Below are 14,576 nucleotides of genomic sequence, written 5' to 3' on the forward strand. Positions count from 1 at the left end.
AAGCCTCTAAAGGAAAATCCAACAAGGGTTTATCTAAAAAAAACCCTATTGCTCCTTGGGTCTCCATTGCCTCCTTCTCCGTCTGCTTCCTCTGCTCTTCAAGTTCTTGTTCAAATTCCTTGTCTTTCTCACCCTCCACTGTGGCTAACACCGAAGAAGTACGTGGAGATGCTGCACCAGGTTTAAAAACATTAAGGTAGAATTCTTCCGCTTTTTGAAGGGCGTTTAATCGTTATCTCTCTCCTTGGTACCTCAATATTATGCCCATTGGAGTATCCCATCTGAATGGTATTTGTTGTTTCTTTAATTCGGTCACCAAGAACCCAAAGTCCTTTCTATCTCTTAACATCTTAGGTGGCAACTCTTTGTAGATCCCAATCTCTCTTCATCCACTTGAATAGTAGAAACAAATGACTTTTGTAAAATATCATTTCTTATTCTTCTATCTGTAAAGTATATCACCACATCTCTAGGCAATTGCCTTTGCCTTGCCACCCAAGAATTCACTCTGTAGACCTTATCAATTTTGCAAAAAATCTCCTCGGGATCAACCTTTAGCATAACAGCCAAAGCATCAGCACAGATCCTTCTCAGATCTTCTCTAGTACTCTCTTTTATGCCTCTAAGTCTTACAGCATATTCCATAAGTCTGAATTGCATCATTGTCACTTCATTTTCAAGCCTCTGTGTTTTGTTATCAACATTAGAAATTTTCTGATCAGTTTCCTTCATTTTAGATTCTACCTCTAAGATGTTCCACTTTCTTATCAATCTGGACCACAACCTTTGACAAACCAGTCATAGCTGTCAATATGTCCCGCTTCACCTTGTCATATTTTTCTTGAATCACCTCCTTAAATTCTTGCTGAGATTTTTCAAATTTCTGGTCTAAAACTTCATTTTGATTCTTCAAAGCCACAGCAATAAATTCCTTCAGGTCTTTAAATCCAGATTCTTGTGTTTGAGTCTGTCTGCAAACTTAAAGGCTGCTCTTGTGGCTTGTGAGTGGGGGAGCCCCCTCCCCCCAGCAGCTTTAGCTGGCTTTGTCTGCTTTGAAGCTTGATTCTTTCTAAAAAGGGTATCCTCTCTCCCTTTCCACCACAAAAACCTTTCAGGAATTTCCCCAGCTTTAATCAAGTCCCAAGGGAGAGGGAACCAGTCAAATCATTTTTTAAAGAACTTTTCCTCTCTCTTCTGGCCAGCACTGTTACTTTTTGTTACTTTGTAGCGCAGATAAGCTCAAACAGTTTCCACTTTCACTTTCAGCATTCCTTATTGCTAAAGCCGGGCGCCATTTTAAAAGAACTTTCACTTCTTCTCAGTTACTAATTTCATTCACAGGGCTAAGAAAAATACTTGCGGTTTAAATTTGAAGTCCAGATTCCACCTTGCTTATTTTTAACATTATCTTGGCTTTCTCTCCTTTCGTTGGTCGCATCGCCTGGCTCTGCTAATTGCAGAGTCGTCCTCGGAGCCCGGAGCCTCGGCGCGCTGTATAGGGAGCCTCACCCTGCTTCCTCCCCAGACGCTAAAAAAACCGATCTGGGGACTTCAAAGGGGGCTCTACCTTCTCGCGCCGGCTCTTCTCCCGATTCCTCTGATCGTGGAGTTTTCCAAGCCGCCTCTCAACTGTAGAGGCAGCTCTTTACGAGCAACGGGGCTGGCGGTCTTAAAGGGACCGTCTGACAGCGACAACGGCTCCAATCGGAAGTCCAAAATAATTTTTATTGAAGTTTAAACATACAAAGTTAAAAAATAAATACGAATTAGGAGAAATATAAAAAAGAAAAAGTGAAAAGTGTGGAGAGAGTAATAAAAAAGGGGGTAGAACAAAGGGAGGAAAAAAAATAAAAGAATAAGGGAAAAATAAAGAAATGATTTCTACTTCCATCAAGACAAGTACAAACCTTTTCAGTAATAGCTCCTCATATATTTATATTTATATTTATATTTATATATATATATATATATATATATATATATATATATATATATATATACACACACACTGCTCAAACAACTAAAGGGAACACAAAACTACTGTATGTAACGAACAAAGTATTTAATAAGGCTATTTTATTCATTCAGATCTCGGATGTCTTTTGCTTGTGTTCCCTTTATTTTTTTGAGCAGCGTATTTCAAAGGGGCCTGTCTATTTGCCAATGTTGCCAGTGTTAAACAGTTAACAGCGACAATGTTAAACCCTCTTTTGGCTTTGCTGCCCTCCCAGTTTCAGTATGTTACCAGCTGTCAGGAAACTATCCATCAATTATGACAGCAATGGGGGAATGGCAAATTTGTACCTCCCCTCATGCTCTCTTGCCTACCTTGTGTAATAAAGCAAGAGATGTGGGAGTACTCAGCAACTCCTAAAGCCAGCTGAAACTCTTTTCCGTTTTATTCATTTTATGTAATAAGGTTTTGGAGCAGAAAAGCAGGACCAACTCAGGAATGAAAGTAGAGCTTCCAAAGGCTGGGTAGCTTTAAATTAAGCGAACCAATGCAATCTACCTCACTCCCTACTACTGTTGAAACCTTCATAGCTAGGAAACATTTCTCCACTCTCAACTCCAGTTCCCACAGTCCCTGATAGGTAAGCGGAGACCACCAAACTGGGAACGATGAGCGACCTTTCATGTCAGCGGTCAAAGTCACCAATGTTACTATGTTCAGCATAGAGGAGAAACTCTACATTGGGTGTGATTTCAGTAAGTTTTCTTCTCTTTTCAAATTGCTAATTTATGTTTTTTACTCTTATACAAGCATGTATTGTGAATTTTCTCCCATGGATGTCATTGCTTTTCGTGTCTAGATTCAGACATTTATCAAGTTCCTTTATCATCCTTCGGGTTTCTGCAAGAGATAGAATCCTGTTAAAAAGAAAAAAAGAAAATCAATTGCAACAATGCCAGCATGGAAACTGCATCGCTACCCCGAAGCTTTTCACGATTCCCCCTCTACATCATCTTGAGACATCTTTGTGGTTGTGCTACGTCACCCGCCCGGCCAGAGAGGCAAAATCAGGGATCTCCGCCCCGCAGCACGGTTTCCCATCTCTATCGTACACGCGTCACTCAACCTGACAGGAACTCTCGCGACACCGAAGATAGTCTCTCAAACTCTTGTTTTAGTTCGGTTTATCCGTGAGCGACGCTTCCGCTTAACCAATGAGATCGAACGACATCGCTAACGCGGGAGGCGGGACAGCTGGCTTGGCTTTCTCCGCTTCCTGTCCCCGATTCGGCGTGGCCGGTGAATGGCTGAGTCACGAAAAGCCGCTGCCGCCTGCCGATGCGGAGGCCATGGCTTGGGCTGCGCCCTCTTTACCCTCCGATAAATCTCGGTAACACGGGGAGGGAAGCCGCGCCGGGGCTCTCCGACGGGGTTCGCGGGACGCGCGGGAGCCGCGAATCGCCAAATCGCCTCCGATTCGCGCGTTGTACGAAGCGGGCTTTAATTGGGATCCGGGACTGCGCGGGTTTCCCCTCGGCTCGGGCGGCTGTGGGGAAGGGCCGGGCAAGGCGGCCGAGAATGGCCGAAGCTCAGAGAGAGAGAAAGAGAGGCATCTGCTGCAGGGCGGCGGCGGCGGCGGCGACAGTGGCGGCTGCCCCGTTTTTCTTGGGCTGGGCCTTGCGCAGCTCTAACGGGGCGATCCGGTGGCTTCCCTCCATAAAGGAGCCCCGTTGGCTTTGCGCGCGGCGGGAATGCGCTTCGTTTCGTGCTCCTGCTCGGGGGTATATCCCCTTGATGGCAGGTAGTCCTCGAGTTACGACCACCCATGAGCTCAAAATGTATGTTGCCAAATGAGACATTTGTTAAGCGAGTTTGCCGCCCCCCCTTTTTTTTTTTTGCCACGGTTGTTAAGTGAATCATTGCATGTGTCAAGTTAATAACATGGTTGTTAAGTGAATCCGGCTTCCCCATCGACTTTGCTTGTCCAAAAGCTGATCACCTGACACCCGGGACACTGCAAGCGTCATAAATACGATCCAGTTGCCGAGCATCTGACTTTTGATCACATGATCGTGAGGCTGCTGCAATGGTCGTAAGTGTGAAAAACGGTCACAAGTCACTTTTTTCAGTGCCGTTGTAACTTTGAACGGTCGCTAAATGAACTGTTGTAAGTCGAGGACTACCTGTATTTCCCCCCCACTGTTTTTCGTAATTGTATCAGGAAGGGTGGAGAAATAATGGCTGCAATATAGTTGGAGATTTTTTCAGCCATTCATTCATCGATGCAACCCCGTTTCCTTCAAGAGCATAAAGAGCACAAAGAACTCTTCTGTTTTTTCCTCTCAACAACAACCCGACCGGCTCATAGTCACCCGCTGAATTTCTTGCATGATGGGTGGACTACACCCTTGTTTCTCAGCGCCTGGTTCAAAATCTTAACCCCTCTAACTGATTTAACATTTATAAAGCAAGTATCCTATTTTGCTTAAATAATGAATTTACATGAGTTAACAGACGCTTCCTTAAAACAATCCATTATCTAAGTTTCTGAGATCCATTTTTTTGGTAGCACACAATGAAGTGGAATAGGCATTCAGAAGAAGCCTGAGGTCACATGCCTCATCATGTGTCATACAAATATCTGATTATATAAATTGCATTAGTTGTGTGTTCACATAATTTGTATGATGGTGTGATATCCATGCCCTTGCAGGTGCTTTTTCTGAAGGTGCCCATTCATTTCCTCCCTGTATTTTGGGAGCCTCTTCTCTTTACTCATATCCTTGGATGGTGAGCCCACCAGTTGAAGACTGGTGTATGAGGGAAGAGAAATTACTCCTATAAAAAACTAGTTTACATCTGCAGTTGTGATAAGCAACTGTATTAAATCTATTTAAAATATTAGAGACAGGATCCTCAAAAACGATAGCAAATTAGCCGTTCAATTTCATAATCTTCCTGTCAAGTGTTTTAGTTTTTCTTTTCTCAGACATTCAGTATAGTATTGCTCATGCATAGAATTCAGCTTAATTTCCTATTTTAAAAGAAGTAGAGTGGGACAAAATCTTTTATTTATTTTTAACATTTACTTATTTATTTGGGGTGAATCTGCAAGATTTAGGAATCCTTAAAACCTGCTGATACTTCTTTGTAAGGGTTGGCAACATTGAATTCACTCATAAAATCCATATGTTTTGGAGAACCGGTTTGGGCTAGTGATTAAGGCAGCCGGCTAGAAACCAAGAGACCCTGAGTCTTGCCTTAAACATGAAAGCTGACTGAGTGACTTTGAACCAGTCACTTTCTCTCAACCCAATCCTCCTCTTGTGAAGAAAATAGGAGGTGGAAGGAGTATTAGATATGTTTGTTGCCTTGAGTTAATTATAAAAAATAATAAAAGTAGGATATAAATAGATTTTAAAAAAATAAATAATAGAAAATATTTGTAGAAAATACTTTAGATTTTAGTAGTGGTTTTTGCTCTTCAAGCTTTAGAAGAGCATATGACGGCCGTGGACAGGGGGCTTTTTATCAGGTTCGCTGATACGTCAGTTGCGTCCCTTTCTGGATTGGGATTCTCTATGCACGGTCACTCAAGCACTCGTCACTTCCCACCTGGACTACTGCAATGCTCTCTACATGGGGCTCCCCTTGGGGTGCACCCGGAGGCTGCAGTTGGTCCAGAATGCGGCCGCGTGGGGGATTATGGGAGCGACGGGGCGCTCACATATAACACCTCTCCTGTGCGAGCTGCACTGGCTTCCTGTGGTCTTCCGGGTGCGCTTCAAGGTGTTGGTGACCACCTTTAAAGCGCTCCATGGCTTAGGGCCGGGGTATTTACGAGACCGCCTTCTGCCGCCAATAGCCTCCCACCGACCGGTTCGCTCGCACAGAGAGGGCCTCCTCAGGGTGCCATCGGTCAGACAGTGCTGGCTGGCAACCCCCAGGAGGAGAGCCTTCTCTGTGGCAGCACCTGCCCTCTGGAATGACGTGCCCCTGAGATATGCACGATATCAGACCTCCGGACTTTTCATCAGGCCCTGAAAACACACTTATTCCACCTAGCTGGGCTGGCTTGATCCCATCCTCTCAGTTTTTAATTTGAATTTGGTTTTAATTGAGTTGTTTTAAACTTGGGCCAAAATTATTTAATTGTTTTTTAAAATGTTTTTTAAATTTTATATGCTATGTTTTATCTTGGCTGTACACCGCCCTGAGTCCCACAGGAGAAGGGCGGTATAGAAATAAATAAATATATAAATAATTAGCTTTTTTCAATTTAGCTTCTGAACATTTCATTACCAGACTAGGTAACATCATCAGTAGAATCTTCTTGTCCCATTCTTACATATATGAATATGTAAGAAACCAGACCATTCGAACGACCAATCAACCAATCTGCTGCTCAGAATTTAAATATAGCTCCATATGAACAGCCAATCATACAGCTAACTGACCACACTGGCACACAAGACATTTATAGGCTAAGGAGAATAGGACAAGAAAATCTGCTGCTGATGTTACCTAGACTGGTAACGAAACATTCAGAAAACTAAATTGAAAGAATTGGAGAGCAGACCACTGCCAAAATGTTTTTATTACCCAGTTCAGTTTTATCTATATATTATTAAAACTTTTGTGTCTGTAACATTTAATTGGGCCAAACAGTGCATCCTAGGGCAGCACTTTTTGACTCAAGATCCCTCAAATGGGCTAACTTATAGAATGCATCCAAAACCTGGGACCCATGCTTCCCAGGTTGAAATTTGGCAAATATGTGGACACTTCAGTGCTCCTGCAGTGCTACACTGTTGTCCAGAAGTTCAGTAAGCTGATCCCACCCTAGCCATTTGGTAGCCAGGCAGACTAGTTCTACCATCAAGCCGGCTGGAAATCAGAAGTTGCCTCTGCTCCCATTGCTTTTTTGCCCCTAGTTTTCAGTTTAGGTTAGGCAGTGTCTTTGAAATGATGACCCATTGCAGGTTGTCTAGTTAAACATTAAAAATATAAAAATAAGCCCTTTCACTCACACAGTTTTTGGCCATAGTGAATTTCTTTACTTTAGGAGCTGCATATGTCATATTTCGAAGAATATTTGAATGTGAAGAAATAAATATTCTTTTATGTATCCTGTCGGCTTTTAATTCTTATTTCTTGCCTTAGGTTTATCTGTATATATCCAGCCTACATAAATAACAAGAAGACAATAGCAGAAGGAAGAAGAATACCTCTTGACAAAGTAATTGTGGGTGAAGGGAGGAAAGAAAATCTGTGCATCAAAAATATAATTTGAAAACTATGTAGAATAAAATATTTGTGTGATATACGATTTAAATTATTTCATGGATGGAGCCTTATTAATCAGAAACTAAGATGTAGTATCTGTATTTGCTTTAAATAAAGCTTTTTTTGTTGTATATATTCATTAGCCCACAATGTTAGTTTTGCCACTACATATTTATGTCTTGCATGTATAAAAAGACTTAGTTGTTTTAATATAGTTATTAAAGTACTTACGTAATTTATGTTTATAGGAACATTAAAAAGTTCAGTTGCAAGCTATAATTACTCCATGGTTAACTAACATTTTTGTTGCATGGAAATTTCTTTGCTTTTTTTTTCTTTTCTTTTGGCATCAGGTAACAAATTGGCGAGGGTTGTCAGTGCCAATTTTTAAAGCTGGCATATGGCTTGCAAAATTTAAACCTGTGCACCCTCACATTAATTTATATCTATAAATTAATGGGCTATATTATATGGGCTATACCATATGTCTCTAAATACTTCCATTAAGTCTTATTAATTTTTGTAGTTTCAGTCAATTGTTCCTCAATATATTTTAGGAATTGTTTTTTTTTCTTTTTCTTATAAATGGGCAAGATGCACACAATCATTTTAATGCTGTTGCAATAAAATACTGAAGGCTCCAAATTCAGTAGTATTAGCTGATAATTGATTTATGCATAACAGCTTAATTGGTGGCAAGAACTCATAGATGCTAAAAAAAATTCTGGTTTTTTTTTTTTTTTTTTTTTTTTGGGGGCAGGCTATTGAAAATCCTACATCTACAGAAATTCAAGATGTTTGTGCAGCAGTTGGTCTTAATGTGCTTTTGGAGGTAATTTTTTTTTGTTATTTTCTACTGTACACTTATGTAAAACTATAATTCCACAATTTGTGACAAAGGGGGTGGAAGTAAGAAGAGTCTTACTCATAGAAGCAATATTGTGACACAAGTCCTTCCCTTCTTTAGAGTAGAGAAGCAGCAGAACTTACAGAGGACATTGTAATAAATGTAAAAGGTTGAGGATTACAGAACACACTCTTCCAATAGAGCATTAACAACACTCTGGAGAGATATAAATCTAAAATGTTTATGCTGGCATACTATAATTAAGATAATGAACTGGGAAATTCCTCTTCGAAATCTAATCCTTGGCATACTCTTTAAAAAAAAACCTTTAATAGTATAACTTTCAAATTGTTTCATGGGGTCAAGTAGTCTTTCTTACAGAGCTTTCCTTTGAATTAAACTTCCAATATTCCGAGTCATTTTAGCATTGGTATTTGTTATTTCTGTTATTTCTGCTGTTTCTGCTAGTTTTTTGGAACTTAAAAGGTCCTTGAAAGGACCGTGGGGTTGTGTGTGAAGCCAGGAGATCCTCGCGGATGTCTGGCTACCAGTCCGTCTGTTACTCATTTAGCACCACCCAGGAGGCACGTGTGACTTAAGGATTGCCACAGACGCGAGTAACTTTGCCTCCCAAGAAGCTCTCATTCGGGAGTACAGTAAGATCCTGTTAAATTCCTCTCTACCCATACATGGATACATTCCTGATCTCTTAAGATGCCGATTAAAGTCAAGAAACCCACCACCCTTGACAGCGCATAAGTTGATGGCCGATCATCAGAACACCACACAAAAGTGGATGGAGGCGTGGAATAGCTGTTCCCCCCAAGATGTCTCCGAGCATATCAGTCCTAGTAGTATACCTCCAGGATTTAGCCTACCCCGACACATATGGGTGACATATAATAGAATTAGAACAACTCATGGGGTGTGTGCTGACTCCCTGCATAAATGGGGAAAGACACCTTCAGCACAAAGTGATTGCGGGGCCCCTCGACAGACTATCCAGCATATAGTGAGGGAATGCCCTAACAGAAGGTATCCAGGAGATTCTAGGGACTTCCTCTGCATAACAATGGCAGCTACTGACTGGATCTCCAAACTCTACATTAAACTTTGAAATGTTATTTCTGTTTTCCTTTTAGGTTTTCTTACTGTTTTTTTATTGTTTTAATTGTTATTAACCTGTAAAAATGAAGTGTTTTAATACTGTGTGTGACCAACCATACGCTAAATAAATAAATTTCCTTTGAATTACTAAGGTAATATCTTTAACTATTAAAATAAACAGTTCAGCCCTATATTGGTTATTCCTGTATAACTATTAGGACTCTTAATTTAATAGTTTAATGGCTCTTGCTCCCAAAGTAGATTTATAATTATAAGTGTTTTTATTTTGTTTATGCTTGCTTGTAATGTTCTGAACTTTTCCTCCATGTACTAGAAAAACAAAATGTATTCCAGGGAATGGAACCGTGATGCGCAATATAGGGGTAGAGTTCGCATTCAGCTGAAGCAGGAAGATGGTAATTTATGTCAGCCTCAGTTTCCAACACGTGAGTGTTATAAATATGCACAAGACTGGTTTGTTCCTTTTGTTCATTTATAGATGGAAGCCAGAGCTGCACATTATGAAGTGCAAATGGTGGATAATTCCTGGTTACCCTCTTCTTGATGAATTATTTTCTTGTTCTTTTCTCTCTGTTTATTTAGGTAAGGCAGTGATGTTATATGCAGCAGAAACCATTCCCAAACTGAAAACAAGGACACAGAAAATGGGAGGCAGTGACCCAAGTCTACAGCAAGGAGAAGGTGGCAAAAAAAATAAAGGAAAAAAGAAGAAATGAATGTGACATGGACTAATACTATATGTTCAAATGAATATGGTTACAGAAGAATAATGACTTCAAATGACAGTTGGACAGACCAATGAAAACATGCAAAGCTATTTTGTGGTAGTTTTTAAATTAGAATGAGTTTCATTTTGTATAAAATTATGGTTGAACCATTTGGGAACATAGCCAGAAAATCCTCTTCTAGTATTTAAAACATACAGTGGTGGCCAAAATTGTGGAAACCTTTTGGGAAAAGTGTATTTTCTAAAACTAGCTAATAACACCACTTTTTTGGGAGTAGTATCATAAAATTGAGGGACACGGTGGCTCAGTGGATAAGACTGAAGTGGTTGAGCTTGTCGATCGAAAGGTCGGCAGTTCAATGGTTCAAATCCCTAGTGCCACGTAACAGGGTGAGCTCCCATTACTTGTCCCAGCTTCTGCCAACCTAGCAGTTCGAAAGCATGTAAAAAATGCAAGTAGAAAAATAGGGACCACCTTTGGTGGGAAGGTAACAGCATTCCGTGCGCCTTTGGCATTTAGTCATGCTGGCCACATGATCACGGAGACGTCTTCAGACAGCACTGGCTCTTCGGCTTTGAAACGGAGACGAGCACCGCCCCCTAGAGTTGGGAACGACTAGCACATATGTGCGAGGGAAACCTTTACCTTTACTTTTACCATAAAATTATATATCAATGGAAAGACAATTTAATCAAGAATGTAATGCAATAACTTTTATGAAGGATATGCTATTAGAATAGCAGTTGCAGTATAAAGAAAAGTGAAATGTAGAAAAAACGAGATATACAAAAATTATCACCATAAAAAAAATGAGGTATACAAAAATTATGTCAGTTAATAGTTGGGTAATCTTTAGCATGAATTACAGCCTTACGTCTTCCCATGGAGTGAACAAAGTTTTTTCATTCTGCAGCTGTTATAATGTGAAACCAAGATTGAATGATTGCTTCTATTAACTGATTTTTATTGCTGGGTCACTTCTGACTAACAAGTTTCTTTAGTCGTCTCCATAGATTTTCAATTGGGTTAAGGTCTGGGCTATTCCCAGGCCATTCCAGAAGTGGAATATGATTATCTTGAAACTCCAAAAAAAACTGGTGTTATTAGCCATCAAACCTCAAAAATACACTTTTCCCAAAAGGTTTCCACAATTTTGGCCACTGCTGTATGGAAAAAATGTTTTAATGTATTGAACTATATGTACAAATGAGTGCAAAGCTGTTTGTTTTTGCCTTGGACACATTTTCACTTGATAATTTTACAATGAAAATACATTGTCACTCTGATCTTAGGCTTCTGAAACAATTTTTCTTTATTACAATAAACATGTTTGAATTAAACTGTTTAGAATGGTTTAATTGCTAAACTGTTTCCAGTTATATCATTTTTTGATGGAGGTTGATAAACTGTCATGCCTGGGAGAGTTACAACAGCTGTATTTCATGGGAAATTGCAGGGAAAGTACTCATAAACTACTCTGTATCAATATATTTTCTGTAGATGTCTAAAGGAATAATTTCTATTTAAATTACATAGTTGAACTTTTTTTTTCTTTTTGAGTGCCAAAATATCTAAGAATATCTAAAATGTTTTTATAAAGAAAGCATTGGTAACAATAGTTGAAAAGTCCTTGGACCCAGGTTTGGTCCAGCATTGTACCAAAGGGGCCAAACACTCTTGAGGTGTGGACAGACCATAAGAACCTGGAAGCCCTAAAAACGCCCCAGAAGTTATCTGGGGACAACAGAAGTCACCCAAACAAGTCTGGGCACAACACTTTAATCGCTTTAATTTCTCTCTCCACTACCTCCCTGGGGGAAAGAACTTTATGGCAGATGCTGTCTCGAGATTGCCTCAATACAATAGCGCACGGCCAGAAGTGATCCGACTGATTATCCCTTCAAAGCAGTTGGCTGCTCCTGTCGCCACTAGAGCCCAGGCGAAACAGGACCTGAACCTATCCACTGACTTAAACAAGCAGTTAAAGGAAGCACTAAAAACTGATGAGTGGTTCATATCCCATTCCAATGAGTGTACGCTTTGTGATGGTCTCGCATGGGTGGGGGCCAAGTTGTATGTCCCAGCCTGAGGGGAGCCGTGTTACAACAATCCCATGATGCAAAAGTCGCTGGGCATTTTGGGTTTGTGAAGACATTACACCTACTTAAATGACAATTCTGGTGACCCTCCCTAAAGAAGGACATAAGAGGCATACATTGCTAGCTGTCCCGTATGTGCTTCGGCAAAGAGGCCACCTGGGAAGTTGCATGAGTTACTCCAGAATGTTGCCAGAACTGGAGCTCCTTGGAAGGAGATATCCATAGATTTTATTGTCAAACTACCTGAAAGTAGTGGGAATACAGTCATTTGGGTGATTACGGACTTGTTCTCCAAACAGGTGCACTTTGTACCATGTCCCAAGATTCCGTCAGCAAAGATATTGGCTAAACTGTTCATTCAACATGTGTATAGGTTACATGGTGTTCCGGAACGAATAATTTCAGACAGAGGGGTTCACCTCCCACTTCTGGAGGGAGCTCCTGAGTTTGCTAGGCTCCACCCAAGGGCTAAGCTCCTCCCACAATCCTCAGACAAATGGAGCTTGTGAAAGGGCTAACTCGGTGTTAGACTCAGATGCTATGTAAATTACCAGCAAGATAACTGGGCAGACTTACTGCCGTTTACAGAGGTCGCCTATAATAATTGCATACACAGTAGTACTGGTTTTACCCCATTCAAGGTGGTATCGGGGTAGGACTTTGTGCCCATTCCAGAACTACTGCAGGGCAAACCTTAAATACCTTCCTTGGTGGACTGGATCGAGCAGCTTCAGTTTACCTGGCCCATAACTCATAAGACGTTAGACGAGGCTCACCGAGCCCATAAGAAGCAGGCTGATAAGAAAAGAGCTATGGCAAAGGACTATCAAGTAGAGGATAGGGTTTTCCTCTCCACTAAGTACCTACAAACAACCCAAAAGTCGAAAAAACATGGGCCTAAGTATGTGGGCCCTTTTCCTATTGTACGAATTGTAAACCCAGTCACGGTACAGTCGGAACTACCAAAAACCCTCTGGAGGATCCACACAGTGTTTCATGTTAGTTTACTGAAACCTGAACATACCTCCTCGATGCGTCTGGACCAAACCCCCCTTCCAGTTCCCCTCCTCATCGAAGAACAACATTTCGTGGTCAAAGAAATCCTTGATTCTAGAAAACATAGGGGCAAAGTACAGTACTTGGTGGCTTGGAAACATTTCCCTTCATCTCAATCTGAATGGGTGAATGAGCGAGATGTCAAAGCTCCGAACCTTTTACAGTTATTCCACTCCAATAAGCCTTGTGTTATTCTATATGTATTTTTTGTATTTCCTTAAGTTGGGGAGGTGTCTACCCTGTCCAATTTATTTTTTCTTTCCTAGGACTAATGTCTCTTCTGCAGAAGCACCAAATGTCAGCCTCTATGTTGCTTGCTTGCTATCGGCTGCCATAGTAACGGGGGGTGGGGGTGGGGTGTATAGGTATTTGGGAGGGGGAAGTGAGCTGGTGGAGATGTCTCATGAAAGTGGGGAAGTTTCTCATTGTCTTGCTGATAGTCCATCAAGGTCAATCGTTCTAGCATACCAGAGGGATGGGACCATCTGAAGATGCACCTCACATGATGCCTTGGGGGGCTGGGGATTGGACATTCAGGCAGGGTCCTTGGGGGGAGGGATTTGGGAATACTTTCAATATGTAATTTTCATGCCTATTGTCTCAGATCTTGCTTTCTTTTTGTTGCATTCAGTTCATGCTCAGTAAAAGTACCTTTCTCTACAAACATGGAGTTGTTTTTTTTCGTTTTTGTGTTTTGAACAGAGGCACACCTGACACGTATAATAATTATAATATTTTTAAAAATTTTGTGGGTTCTGTTTAGTTCTTCCTGTTTATACTTTTTTTAAAAATTATCATAACATTACATTACTCAAGATGATCAGTATTTCTAAATTGAAAAAATATTGTACCATCAATATTTCATGTAGTTAATATAAATAAGAAGATATGGGAAAATACAGGAATATGACATTCTATCTATAATGACAATATATAATGGAAATGTATAGAAATTGACAGCAATATTGCTTTCTTCATGTGAAAAGTACAGTAGTGATTTATCTTTCACCAAACTCAAAACTATAAAATCATATATTTTTGGCTTCAGCACTTCCTCAGTTTAGTTTAGTGGGATGAAAGATAAGACTTATTTCTACTGTGGCTTACAGTTGAAGATATTTGCATCGGCAATTAATGAATGAAGGAGACTCACTTTTATGGTGCTGACTTTAATTTTAATTTACATATTCTCTACATCTGTTATCAACTTCAGCTATTCAACATTATTCCCTTACACTGAGGTCATTCCAAGGACATAAAATTACAGAAGCAATAAAAGGTCAAGTGAATAAGCCTCTTCCCTAGGTAATATGCTGATGTTTTCTTAGTCTCATGCAAATTAACTTTATTAGTGCAATTCCAAATGGGAAACTTCCCACCTGACCTGGTTTGACTTGCACACTTCTATTCTACTATCTTTACTTTCCAGATGATTGCAAGGATGATGTGGATTTTTCCAGAAGGAACTTAATAAAGAA

General features: G+C 40.4%; 1 protein-coding gene across 1 annotated transcript; it reads left to right on the top strand.

Moving 5' to 3' along the window:
• Window positions 1-3,059: 3,059 nt before the first annotated feature.
• On the top strand, window positions 3,060-11,283 carry SRP19 (signal recognition particle 19). Its single transcript, XM_034432767.3, has 5 exons — window positions 3,060-3,344; window positions 7,118-7,193; window positions 8,001-8,072; window positions 9,529-9,640; window positions 9,798-11,283. The coding sequence occupies exons 1-5, from the start codon at window positions 3,169-3,171 to the stop codon at window positions 9,929-9,931; spliced, it is 570 nt and encodes a 189-aa protein (XP_034288658.2). The 5' UTR covers window positions 3,060-3,168; the 3' UTR covers window positions 9,932-11,283.
• Window positions 11,284-14,576: the final 3,293 nt, after the last annotated feature.

The sequence above is a fragment of the Pantherophis guttatus genome, chromosome 2, assembly GCF_059756535.1.
Source record: "Pantherophis guttatus breed Tessera chromosome 2, ASM5975653v1, whole genome shotgun sequence".
NCBI classification, from domain to species: domain Eukaryota; kingdom Metazoa; phylum Chordata; class Lepidosauria; order Squamata; family Colubridae; genus Pantherophis; species Pantherophis guttatus.

What these genes read in the sequence shown, in the direction of transcription:
- SRP19 (XM_034432767.3), top strand. Translation starts at nt 3,169, where the DNA reads ATGAGATCGAACGACATCGCTAACGCGGGAGGCGGGACAGCTGGCTTG. An exon ending in GAAGAATACCTCTTGACAAA is followed by an intron (nt 7,194 to 8,000) that starts GTAATTGTGGGT and finishes TTTTGGGGGCAG; the next exon opens with GCTATTGAAAATCCTACATC. An exon ending in GTCTTAATGTGCTTTTGGAG is followed by an intron (nt 8,073 to 9,528) that starts GTAATTTTTTTT and finishes TCCATGTACTAG; the next exon opens with AAAAACAAAATGTATTCCAG.